Source organism: Pteropus vampyrus, unplaced genomic scaffold (assembly GCF_000151845.1).
Source record: "Pteropus vampyrus isolate Shadow unplaced genomic scaffold, Pvam_2.0 Scaffold62, whole genome shotgun sequence".
Taxonomy (NCBI): Eukaryota; Metazoa; Chordata; class Mammalia; order Chiroptera; family Pteropodidae; genus Pteropus; species Pteropus vampyrus.
Genome location: NW_011888843.1, coordinates 4156632 through 4169797, shown reverse-complemented (window position 1 = coordinate 4169797; position 13166 = coordinate 4156632). Strand labels below are relative to the sequence as shown.

Below are 13166 nucleotides of genomic sequence, written 5' to 3'. Positions count from 1 at the left end.
AACTATTAATTTCATATCTGCCTGGGAGTCACTTTAATCTTTCTGAAAATTATACTTCAGCGACAGTCAGGGTCGAGTGTATATTATGATACAAAAGAGAGAAGAGCAAAGTGGATGAGCAAGTGCCACATCTTCCCGAGGACGGAAGAGTCCGGCAGGCAGTCTCCCCAGGCTGGCGCTGCACCTACGTGACTGGCGTCGTCACACGAACTGACCTACACTCTCTCCCTCGGACCGGGTTCACCCTCCCCCGGCGAGCGTTGACCAGCTGTGCCGTTAGTGGGTGAATCTGGTACAGCCTCCAGCAATTCCGTTCACACAGTGGGGTGTTTTCCCCTTGTGATGGGAATAATTTCCAGGAAGGTTTCCGGTGTGTCCCAAGGAGCTTCCTCATTAGCCTCCGTGTCATAGAAAAGTCACCGGGATGTGCTAAATGTACAGGAAGAAAGCCTGGCGTTTGGGAAAATACACTATTCTGAATCCATCCTGGGGACATTCTTGTGTTTTCTGTCTTCTCTATCATGGGATTTCTGGCAAGCAAAACCCCAGAGACCACTAAGAGAAGAACGCCACCTTCTCCTGAGACCTGTACCACGGACAGGACCTGAGGGTGGCAGTGCCTCTCTGTGAGTCTCCTATTTGGGGTCTACCAGCTAGACTACCTCTGCGCCAGCACCGCGAATGAGCTTGGTGGCAACTGTGGGTGTCCCTCTTTGCCTCCTCCTCCTTCAGATAGACGTTTGAATAATTGGTCCCCAGAGCCAGGAGCAGACAGACCTGCATGCAAGGACGTGTCCTTCTCTAGCGGCTGCGTAGCTGAGTCTCTTTCAGGCAAATGACTAAACAGCCAAAAATGAGCTGCTCTGAAAAGCCATCAAGGAGATTGCTGATCATAATTCATTTCTGCCTGTTCTTATCAGCCTTGTGTCCCACTTCAGTCAGTTTTATTCGATTTCCTCCTTAGGAAGTGTCTAATTACTCCCTCTTTGTGTATATGATTTTAAAAACAAAGTATATAAAAAATGCATGAGCTGGGCCTGGGGATTCTGATCTCTTAGACTCCAGTGTTTCATTCAGAATGATCGGGGCTTCTTCATGGCTGACTGGTTTTTTCCCTTTGTGCAATATAGATCTGAATAATCAGAAACAAGACTTGCACAGGGAAGTGGTATATCTTGTATTTGTGGGTGGTTCTCTTTTCCCCCTCCTCTTGCTGGAAACCTCCCCAGAAAAATCCTACCCTTGTTCTGAAAGCCTACCTACAGGTCGCAGATTGAGAGCCACCTCCAGAAAGTTTCACAAGTATCTGGCTAATGTGTGTGGGGGCCGGTAGCCGAGTTCTGGGTATGTCCAAACACTGGGGCTTCCTGGGGAGACAGGGAAAGCTCAGTAGTGGAGTGGTGGCTGTCCCTTGAGCTGAATGACTACGGACAAACACACAGAGAGGGAGGGGGCTCAGCTCGAGGCTCAGAGGGCCTGAGTGCACAGTTCAACCCTCCAGCATCCAGACTGAAGATGGGGTTTTATTACAGCTTCTGCTAAGGAAGCACCAGCGCCATGTCCGAGGCTGGCTCTTCTTTGCTTTGGACTTACAAAAAGGGATGATAGGGACAAGAGTTTTCTGTGTGGCCTCAAGACGTGTTTTTCAGGGCAGAGACATATTTCAAGAAAGAAAAGAAAACCCACAAGGTACAAGATACCACTTCCCTACCCGATTCTTTTACTTCTATTTTCTTTTCATTATAAATCCTTTTTAGCACTGGGGCTACAAATTCTGAGTCAGCTCTGGGTTATTTATTCTCCAGTCCAGGGGGAATTCCAGGCCCCTGCTTTTCCTCCACTGGGCATCTCTGCCTTGGTTTTAACGTTTTCAGTGCTGACTAGCAGGCCTGAAGAAGGCAAGAAGTGGGGAGACAAATTTAGCATTTTGGGATATCCATAAAAGAGTGATGAGAGCTCAAAGAATTGTCTGACGTGAAGTTATTCATGCCATTCCCACGTGCCACGGGCAATTAAGGGTGGACTATCTGAGAGAATAACCAGTGTGGGAGCCGACTACCCCAAAACCACAACGCGAAGCGAAGCTCGCTAAAATGTGTCCAGGAAGTGACTCGAAGAAATCTTTTAGAAAAAAAAAAATATATCATAGAGGATATAGTTGCTCAATTGGTTACTTGGAATAAACTTCCCAGGTAACTTTCTCAGGTGATGTTTTAACAACGCCTTTCTGAGTCGGGAGACCCGGTCCTCAGGGAGGTTTTTCGGAGGGTGATCAGCTAGTGATGGTTACCAACTATTATGCAGCGAAGCACGGCGTCCGACTTCTCAGGAACTTTCTGGGAAAGCAACGAGGATAAAAAACAAAGTGTGCGCTTCTGGGGCCCTCCTGAGTCTGTCATCCTCTCATGCCACGTGAGTCTGAAAAATAAAAACCCCCGACATCACCATTTGTTCCGGGACCTCCTAAGAGTCTGAGAAACCCCACAGCCCCATGAGTGGCTCTTAGGGAGGTAAGGAGCATGGCGCTACTCTCTTAGCTTATAAAAGGCACTCAGCTGAGTGGGCAGATTGGACCTCCTCGGGCAGTTTTTGTCACTTGCGCCACTGCTGACACCTTGGCCAGATACTTTGCCGGGGGAGTTGCTCTGTGCATTGTAGGATGTTTAACAGAATCCCTGGCTTTGATCCACCAGATGCCAGCAGCAACCCTGCCCCAAGTCGTGACAACCAAAATGTCTGCAGACATGGCCCGCGTCCCCGGGGATGGCAACCAGAGCCCGGAGTGACAGCGAAGAACTGCTGAGCCACAGCTGGTGCCACCGCCTCTCATTTCCCTTTCTTCCTCTCCTCGAATTCTTTTCATATTGGGTTCAAAAAGTGCGTGTGCCTATTTGCCTCCCAAAAGAGGACTTGATTAAAGGCAAAGGAACCTCCGGGTGGGAGGTTCTCTGAAATTGGGACGGTGCTTCTCCTTCTGAGCACCAGACAGGTGCCCCGGGAGGGCAGCGACAGCCAGCATCTCCGAACAAGCATGCGTTCGTGGACACAAGTCGACATTTCACTCCTGATTGGTGTCCAGGTGTAACATTTCGTTTCAGATCTGTTAAACTATCTAAGTGGTTATTAATACCTCTTGCATCTCACAGATGAGGAAGGCGAGGCTTGGAGAGCTTCGACACCTCGTTCAAGATCATGCAGCTCAGGGCACTGCCGCCCTAAGGCCTCCCTTCATGGTGGTGCCGGCTGACGGCTCCAGCGTGCAAGGCACCCCCAGAGCCGCATCGTGCATGACTCACACAGATGTGCAGCAGCCCCTGAGAACCAGCTGTGTCTGAACCCAGAGGACCCTTTGCACCCCATCCTCTGGGTACAGAGCAAGCGCCACTTGGCCAAACCCAGTGGAGCGCCAAGCTTGGAAATGACATTTCACCCTCTCCAGAGTCCGTTCCCAATTCTTGCACACCGTGGAGCTCGAGAAAAGGAAAGCCTACTGCGCGGTGGGACACGTTCAACATGAGCAGCGCAGGGGCCCTTAGAAGCTGCAAGTGGTGGCTCCAGGGATGCTGAGGGTCCTAAAACAGGAGCGTAAGCTAAGCTCTAGGTGGAAGGGGCTGGATGGCCACAGCCGTATCACGGGAGGGGAAGCCCCTCTCCATGTGGGTGTAACAGCCTCTTAACCGTTTAGAACCAATTCCTCCCTCTTTCCTCCCACGTTTCAAGCTTGTTTCAGATACCCCGAGAGACAGCGTGCTAGGGACGAGTTCCCTGACAACAGTTCACAGTTTCACCAACACCTGAAAACCTTCTGATGAGTGGGAAGTGGGTAGCTGGGGAGAGAATCAGGAAGGGAGGTAAACAATGTTTGCGGTAAACAATGTTTGCCTCTGCTCATGACTGGCTACGTAATTTGCAGGGCCTGGTTCAAGGTGAAAATGAGGGGTTTCTTGTTCAAATATGATTAAGATACTTAAGATGGCAACAGTGTTAAACCAAGCCCTGGAATGCTTCTGGGCGCAAGGCCCTGTATGTAGGCACAGGTCATGGGCCCAGGTAGACGCCTCCCGTGGAACATTTTGCCCACGAATGCTTCCTGGTCCTTTCCTCTGAGGCATCTTCTGCTGCTTCTGATGTCCCTACAGCATTTCCTTAATCTCAAGATGTTCCGTTTAGAAATACGTTCAGTCCTTGAAAACAAAAAAGCACTCCCTAACTGCCCCTATGTGACGCACTCGGACTCTCTGAATATCAGGGTAAAAAAATAATAATAATTCAGGACCCTACACTTCCCTTCCTCAGGAAGAGTGTGTGCAGGAAGCACACTGTGCTTAGACCTGAGGTTTAACTAACCCGTGTAAAGAGTAGAAAAGCTGTTAGCTGAAGAAGTTATGTGTTAGCATCAAAAAGGAAGAGAACCGGGTGTGGGACAGAGCTCAGTGGGCCGGGAGAGAAGTTCAAAGAGCTGTGGGCATATGTGGGGAAGACTGAGCCAGAGAGATTGAAAAGAGGATTTTTAAGACATTTTGCTCAGTGATCATGAATTGGATCCTTTTGACCTTTTTAAATAAAAACTTAAATCGCTTTTCCAGTTATTTTTAGTTACAGGATATTATAAAAGCAACTATGCAGAGACAGGAACACATGGGGTCCCTGGTTAACCTGTGTTATATTTAAAAGCATCAGAGGCTCCTCTTGATGTAGATGGCAAATCAGTGGCACAACACAGGAAGAAAATCCATCTGCAGGATGGCAAGTAGACACCTGCATTCCAGATTAAGTGACAAGTGCACTTGGTGGCAGAGGAATTGGAGGATTCTGATTGGTATAAAAAGGCCAGATTTTTGACATGTATTTTTATTTACTTAGAAGTCATAGGAATGTTTGATGTAGGTTGAAAGAAGTATCTAAAGAATAGTTCCAAAGGACGACTTTTATACTCCCCGTCTTGCACAAGAATGAAAATGTTTAAAGAAAACTTGGCATTGTTGAATTGTTATATGAATCAATGAATAAGCCAGAATGAATGTGGGTCTGACAGTACACAAAGAACCCCCCCAAAAAAGAGGTGACATGCTGTCCTTTCGCTGCTGAGGAAATGTGGGCCCACCCTTGCCAAACACGTGCAAAAGAAGCTTTTTCTGTGAACACTAATGTGTTTATTCATCTGTTTTAGAGGTCTGAGCTGGTGATAAGAGCTGGAACCGTAGATTCGATTTGAGATAAAAAGTTGATACTTCTCAAGATTATTAAACAAATAATTTTAGTACAGTGCCTGGCATTTACAGAAGTAAATGCTCAATAAATATTAGTACTAATTGTTTTTATTTTTTTTTAAAGTACAGCTTCAAGTTGGAAACACTAGCTCATCTGACTTGTTGACTGGCAGTGGTGCCGATATCTCTGCAATACTCTTTTTTTAAAAACAGCTTTAAAAGATGTGACTCACATACAATTCACCTACTTTACAGTATACAATTCGATGGCTTTCAAGACACCCAGAGCTGGGCAACCATCGCCACAAAAAGAACCCTACAGCTCTTAGCTTTCACCTCCCCATCTCCCCACTCCCCTCCAACACACACACAGCTCTAAGGCAATCACTAATCGACTTTCCGCCTCTATGGATTTGCCTATTCTGGACATTTCATGGAAACAGAATCATATAATACGTGGTTCCCTGTGTCTAGCTTCTTTCTCTTAGTAGAACGTGTTCAAGGTTCATCTGTGTTGTGGCATGCATCCGCACCTCAGTCCTGTTCATGGCTGTTCTGCAATCCTTCTTAGAACAGCTGTTGGGGCAGAGGGGTGACTACCTTGGCACCCCACATTCCTGAGAGACGAACCCAGACGAGAAAGGTGGGGCAGGGAAGAAGCTCTCATGGCTGAAAAACTCTCCTGACCAGTAAGTATCATAAGACTCTGGGCCAAGCCCAGGCATTGTCACTTGCCAGGGACAAATCTACATCCAGCTCTGACACTTACCTGGTTGAAGGATTGAGCCTGTTGCCTTATTTGTAGAAGGAGATAATGTTAATTTTCTAAGAATTACAATAATGTATGTAAATGGCCTAGGAAGAAGCCATTACATAATTGATTGTCAAGATGAAAAGTCTTTATTAGACTTTAAGACTTCACTTGTTTCATTAATTTCCTTCCTTGCTATGAGTTACCACAATGATTTTTTAAAAAGTGATATACCAAAAAATGTCTAAAAATCTCCCCTGCTATAATATTCACCTGTAATGGTAATTTACAAGACATGATGCCTCCCATCCCCTTTCCCAGGGTCCACTGCTGTGAATGGAGAGGGAAAAAAGGACAAATCAAGCTGTCCAGAGCTGGGGTGCCACTGAGGACTTTATTTATGCGTCATCTATGACTCCTCCCCAGGTGACGACTTCCTGACAGTGAAGTCCCACACGTTACGACACTGACAAACACACCATTTGACTCACGGCTCAGTCACCACAGACACGGAGCACTGACTACAAAGCAGAGGACAGTTAAGTCGGGCTGTGGTTCATGTTTCATGGCTCCTCCAAAGGTGAGAACCCTTGAAGACAGACTTATCGTTCTCTGCTAGAGCTGGGTAACCAATATCGGATTGCCGATATTGACAGAGGGCGCCGTGGTGGGATTCACAGACAGCCTCAGAGAGATAACATGTTCACTGGGAAGAACACAAGATTCGCATGTTTTTGTTTTTTAACAGTGTGGTTCAGGACAAGTCGCTTTGTTTTTCAAAAAAAAATTTTTAATCTTTAATGATACAGATCTTAAATGCATACATTCATATTCTTTAAAATACACATAAAGGTAAAGTCTCCCATAAGCATCATTATTCCTCTGTCTCAGTACTTTCCCGAGAGAAAGTGCTGTCCTTTCAGGCATCTTTCTACCCATTTACTTATGTAGTCATTTAAATATATAAATACGCGCACACACACACACACACACACACACACACACACACATATGTATATATAATTTTGTTGTATGTGTAGCATTAAATTGTATGTACTTGTCATGCAGTTGGTTTATCTTACTTAATAGTAAGTTTTGCCCATCTTACAAGATCAAGCCAATCCATAAAGGGCTGTATCATTTTTAAAAAACTGCTCCATGATATCAACACTGCATGGCAAGGCAATATCGTGTTTAATCTGTCTGTTCTTGTATGGATGACGTATACCTTGGCTGAAGATTTTTATTCTGACAAATGTGTCCCAAAAAACATTCTGACACATGCCTGCTTGGGTACATAAGTGGTTCTCTAAATACCAAGAAATGGAATTGCTGGATAAAAGAGTATTCACATATTACATGTTGATAGATATTCCAAGATTGGCAGGGTCCTTAACAGAATAGCAGAAGGATGTGGTGATGAAGGGCCCAATTTCTGGGCTCAAATCTTAGCTCTGTCGCTAATCATCTAATCTCTTCTCTGCCTCACTTTCTTCATCTGTAAAACTAACATAGTAGCAGTAACAACTTCATTTGATTATTAGGAAAATTAAGTGAGTATGTATAAAGCTCTTCTGAATAGCATAGCAAGCACTATCTAAATGTTAGCAGCTACCAGGAGCTTTGGGTTTAATATCAACAAAATTACAAATATATCTTCCTCTAGAGTTGGGGGAGAACAGGTAAGAGGTTATAGAGAATCCTTTGAACATTTAAGGCCCTCTACGGAAGCCAAGTTTTATTTTGGCTAATCTGCCCCACACAGATAGCCGGGGTGTGGCTGCTGTCAGCAGGAGAGCTGCTGTCATTTGCAGGGGCCAGGGAGAGCTCTCAGCCACAGGCAGATAATGGGTGACCAGCTCTTCTGAAGCAGGCAGGAAAGCCAGCTGTCCGAGTGCTTTCCCACTGGGGACAGCAGGGATTAGTTCTGATTACCTAGCCTAATCCAATGGCAGTTGGGTTCCTGAATTTGCCATCTGAGTTACTATAGATTTGGGCACCACATCCACTGCCACTTAATACCAGTCCCATATTAGTGAGAGAAAAGTACCCTGCCCAGAGATGGGTTCTGGAAATTTCATGGGGCGGGAAGGAGGGAGGCAAACCAGGCGGGAATGACAACTAACATGTTTTAGATGCCTTCTTTGTGTCAGTCCCTAGGCTGGGCACTTCACAGACCTCATTGCATTTAATCCTCTCAGCGAAAATACCAGGTTAGGTGTTCTTTCCCGTTTCAAAGACATGACTTAGACACTTAAGGTAACTTAAATAGGTTGCTGTAACAAACCTACTTCCTCAATGCCTGCAAGTGGCAGGCCTGGGATGAGTTCAAGTACATTGGAGCTCAGCATTGTGCTCTTTCTTGAGTATGATTTTAGGGCTGTGAGAAATAAAGGCAAGAAAATAAGCCCATGAAAAGATGCTAGACATCACTAGTCATCATGGAAATGCAAATTAAACCACAATAAGATAGCATTTCACACCCACTAAAATGGCTATAATAAAATAGCCAAATGTGGGCAAGGATATGGGGAAAAAAAAACTTTCACATATGGCTGGCAGAATATAGAATGGTACAGAGACTTTGGAAAACAGTTTGGCAATTTCTTAAAAAGTTAAACATAAATTTACCAAACGACCTGGGATTCCATTTCCAGATATCTACCCAAGAGAAATGAAAACATATATCCGCACAAAAGCTTGCACACAAATGTTCTTACGAGCATTATTCTTAATTACCCCAAATCGAAAATAACCTAAATGTCCAACTAGTGAATAGACAGACAAATGGTATAGCCCTACAATGGATTAGCATGGAACAGCAACAACAACAACAAACTAGGATACATGGCACAACCTAGATGAACCTCAAAAACACTGTCATTATGCTCAGAGAAAGAAGCCGGACACAAGAGACCACATCTGGTATTGTGCGATTCCATTTATATGAAATGTCTGAAAGAAGCTATAAAAACCAGAAGTGGATTATTGGTTGCTGGACACTAATTAACAATGCATGTGCATGAGGGACCTTTCTAAGGTGATAAAAAAAAAAATGCTCTAACACTACTATATGTTAACGGTTGTGCACCTTGATAAATTCACTGAAAACATTATTGAACACTTAGAAAGGACGAATTATACAATATGCAAAATATGCCTCAATTTTTAAAATCGAGGAAGGAGAAATTTAATAAGCACCTACTATAGTCATTGCATCATTTCTTGTGATAACAAAAGATTGGAAGTAACCTAAATGTCCATAAATAAGAATCTAGTTACAGAATATCTATACGATGAAATTTTTTTAGTTTTAATAGCAATGGGCATTCAAAAAGAATAAGGCAGTTCTGTATGCTCTGATATGGAATAATCTCCAAGATATGTTATTAAGTGAAACAAACAAAGTATAGAAGAGAATGTACAGTATGCCATCACTTGTAGAAGCAAAAAAAAAATTTTCTAATATATTTAGTTATACATAATGATTCTAGAATCACACAAGTAACTAGTCACCTGGTTGCCCCCAGGCCCAGGTGTCTGAGGAAAGGAAGGGATGCTAAGTTGAAGACAGTGACTGCCTCTGCATATCTTTTTGGATATTTTTAACTTATAAATGTTACCCAATAAACAAATACGATTTAACTTTTAAATATTAATAGTGAGCAACCCATGTGCCTAACAGTGTGCCTGGCTCATAGACCCAGGGAAAGAACTGTGAACCCTGAGCTGTAGCGGCTACTCTGCTCTCAGGATTTGTTTTGAACCCTTTTTTTTAAAGGTGGGAAAGAGAGTCTTCCCCCTTCTCTCCTCTACTACTTAGAATCTGTGGCAGTTTCCAACTCTTTAAAGGAGGGCTAAAAAAAAATAGCTCAAGGTCAAATGAAACCTGTGAGAGTGTAGTACCTCCTCTGCCTTTACAATTGAAAAACGCCCCTGAAGTACCCGCAGGTGGAATGACTTTTCCCAGGTCACACAGCTTGGTAGCAGCAGAGTCCATGATTCTTGATTCCGATTTTCTTATCATGTTGACAGGATACATTCCTCTGCCTCTCTTATCTTCGTCTTCTCTCAGCATAAAGACAGTCAAGAGATCCCTCAGCATATGTTTATGAAGCTATCAACATACGGAGCATGACAGCGTGGTAAACGAGACCAACTTCTGTGAATTAATTGGTTAAAAATCACTGTGGTTTGAGGTAGAACACAGTGGGCTGGGAGTTGTGTCCAGTCTAGGCCTGTGTCATCAGGGTCATCACGAAACCTTTTATACTCCACATTTTCCCAGGCTCCCTGTCTCGCGCTCCCTCTTCCTGTAGCAAAAAGAGGAGCAAATTCTTTGCAGAATGTTTATTTTAAATGGGACCAAGAAAGTGGAGTTTCCCTGTGGAATTTCAGGCATCAGTCAGCACAGGGGAGGAACCGAGAAAGGTTGAGTCTCCTTTCCCACTCCCTGCCCTGTAGCGGGCAGAAGAAGCCTGTCCGTGGCCTAAGACTGAGCCAGGATTTATCTTGCTGAACAAACCCCGGCTCAGTAAGCCTGCTTCAAGAAAGTCAGGGAGGGGAACCGGGGACAAAGCGCAGCGGAGAGTGTCTTACCCTGGTCACCTTCTACCATCATCCTTCAGCCCAGCCAGTCAGAGGGTTCGAGGAGAAAATTTTTACTTTTGCTTCCGCTTGTCTTGTTTTCTGAAGAATATTTTCTATTGTTCTTTATTTAATCTTCTTTTAGTAAAGTGCGCCTTAGGGATAAGGCGCGCCACACCCAATATAAGCACCTGGGGAGGAGGTGAGGCGTATTCATGCAAAGGCAGGACTATGCTATGGGAGAATATTTTAACTTGTCCGGGCTGGAGTTTAAAGCAGACCCATCCTAAATCTTTAATGCATGAAGCTGCCATGGCTAACCTTATGACTAAAGGAAGTGATGGTATGACTTTAGAGGTCTTTCTCCAAAATATTCCCAAACACCATTTCACTTGTGCTTCTGACTCCATTCCACCCCTCTCCTACCGCTCAAGCCAGGTGATGGGTCGGCGGGACCTCGCCCTTCTGCTTTGTGGAAGCTGATTGGTCTAACTTGATCAAGCACTCCTGCTCGGTGATTGGCTTATTAACCCAAGTCTAAACCAATCAGCACATGGCGCTCTCAGGAAGTAGTTTAGGGGTGATCCAATCAGTGCAAAGCTTAGGTCTTTCACCCTGTCCTCTAAGAACAAAAAGAAAGCGTGAGGACCCCAGGATAGGCTGATATTCATTTGAGACTGTGAGAAAGCCAGCCTGAGGTAGAAACCAAAGCACAGAGCAGAGCAGAGTCTCCAGAAATAAAAAGAACCAGAGCCCAGGTCCTGACCAAACTCTTGGACTTTTCAGTTGTGTGAGCAATAAATTTCCGCTAATGTGTTTAAGCTAGTTTGAGCTGATTTTTTATTTTTACTTTTAGAAAGCATACTACAGCATCCGTACCTTCTCCTCCCTGGCCCATGGTGCCTAAAACTCCCATCATTGGCCTTTCATTCCAGATCTCTATGTGGGACATGCCCTTCCCAAGTTACAGGCAGAAATAAAGGATTTAAGATGAGATGGCTTAATCAAAGAATGAGTCTCCAAGAAAGTACTGGAGACAACTGTATAAAGCCTGGCCTAACCAAATGAATTTCTGATTTCCATCCTATCTTTTTCTGCCCTCTATGTTTTATTTTGTTTAGCATGTTGTAGCTGGGGCTTCTGCGCCTCTAAGAAGTAGGCAAGTTTAGTGATTTAAAAAAACACGTGCAAATAGTTTTTCTTCAGGGATTATAGGCCAGAGAAATGACGAAAGCAATGGCTCATGGCGGTATGCTCCCTGGACTACACCACCAGCATCACCTGGAAACTTGTTAGAAATGCAAATTCTTGACAACTTCAGAATTAGAAACTCTGGGGGCGGGACCCAGTAACCTATATTTTAACAAGCTCTCTAGATTCTGTTGCACTTTAAAGAGGAAGGCCTTAAACTACCTACGGAGGAAGGAAAGAGCCTGGTTATCTGAGAGCAGGATTGAAGACCAAGTAGATCAAGGTGAGTTGTGGAACCCTGGATGTGCTGGTAGCAGCCACCAAGGAGCTGGCCCTGGAAGGAGTAGGATGCTGTGTATTCAGAAGGGAGCTATTCGGAACTGTCGTCTTTTCAACCTGCGTCCATCTTTTCAACCTGATGTCTAAAATCTCCAGGCCATCCCAGGTGGGTGTGCATTGGCGGAAACCTCAACGACGGCTCTAAATGATTTTAAATATTCTTTTCTTTAGGTTGGGCATTTTTTCTTTCATTTTCGCCAATCCTAAGATGACCTAATCACTTTCTCCCAAGTTTCTTTACATTTCTGAATTTCCAGATTTCTTTTTCAGGCAGAATTAAACCCAGAATAACAGGGTTCCTTGTGAACCTGTCAGTAACTCAAGTAAAAATTTATCAAGATACTCCGATGTGCCTAGGCAAAAGCTGTGAGCCATCTCGGTAAAGACAAGGGCCATAATAATGACGTTGATAAAAGTCTTGAAAACTGTCCCACGAGCCCTGATTGTGATTCGGGGAGGCTCCAGCCCACTGTGCCTGACTCGCCCTCACCCCAGAACAAGGGAGCACCTTGTTCTTTATGAACCTTCATCACTGACCTCAAAATTCCAGCCACTGCTCCTGAGACGACCCACTCAATTACTGTCTCTGCTCAGCCACCCAATGGCTAGTTCATTTCAGAGTATTCTCACCCCACTCACTCTACAATGCCTATGTCTAAGCAGAAAGAGAATCAATGCAAGGTTCAACTCTAATCTTTGAGGAAAAGCTGGGCTTGTGCCTTAATTTTCATAATAACCACAGACATCATCTTGTGTGCAGATTCAACTTTACCTTCCATTCCTATAGATTCATGAAAACTCATATTTAAATATGGTACTGATATGTACTATAAAGCATTACCAGACGATGTTGATAAATCTCTACCTCTCTTTTTAGATAATAAATACGTCATCAATCATTTTCAGACAAAAATAGTTTTTCTTATTTATTGTAGATGCATTCTAAAATATAACATTTAGATTTTTTTCCCTGTTAAACACATTGTTTTCAAATACGGCATTTTCATTAAAATATCTCATTCTCTGTTATTTTTTAATCATTTCACTAATGCCAAAAATGTGTATTTTTATTACTTTAATGTTTATAT

At 43.9% G+C, this 13166-nt stretch overlaps 1 protein-coding gene and 1 long non-coding RNA gene across 2 annotated transcripts in view; one reads left to right on the top strand and one right to left on the bottom strand.

Moving 5' to 3' along the window:
- The window catches only part of ALPK2 (alpha kinase 2), a 139320-nt gene that overhangs the window by 95738 nt on the left and 30416 nt on the right, over nucleotides 1-13166 (bottom strand). Inside the window, exon 2 of the mRNA XM_023531170.1 lies at nucleotides 2291-2418. Coding sequence (XP_023386938.1) covers nucleotides 2291-2418 — 128 coding nt within the window. The remainder of the gene's footprint in view (nucleotides 1-2290; nucleotides 2419-13166) is intronic.
- LOC111740346 lies at nucleotides 6308-12038 on the top strand. Its single transcript, XR_002780592.1, has 3 exons — nucleotides 6308-6541; nucleotides 9997-10106; nucleotides 11944-12038. It is a non-coding gene; the product is annotated as an uncharacterized LOC111740346 (long non-coding RNA).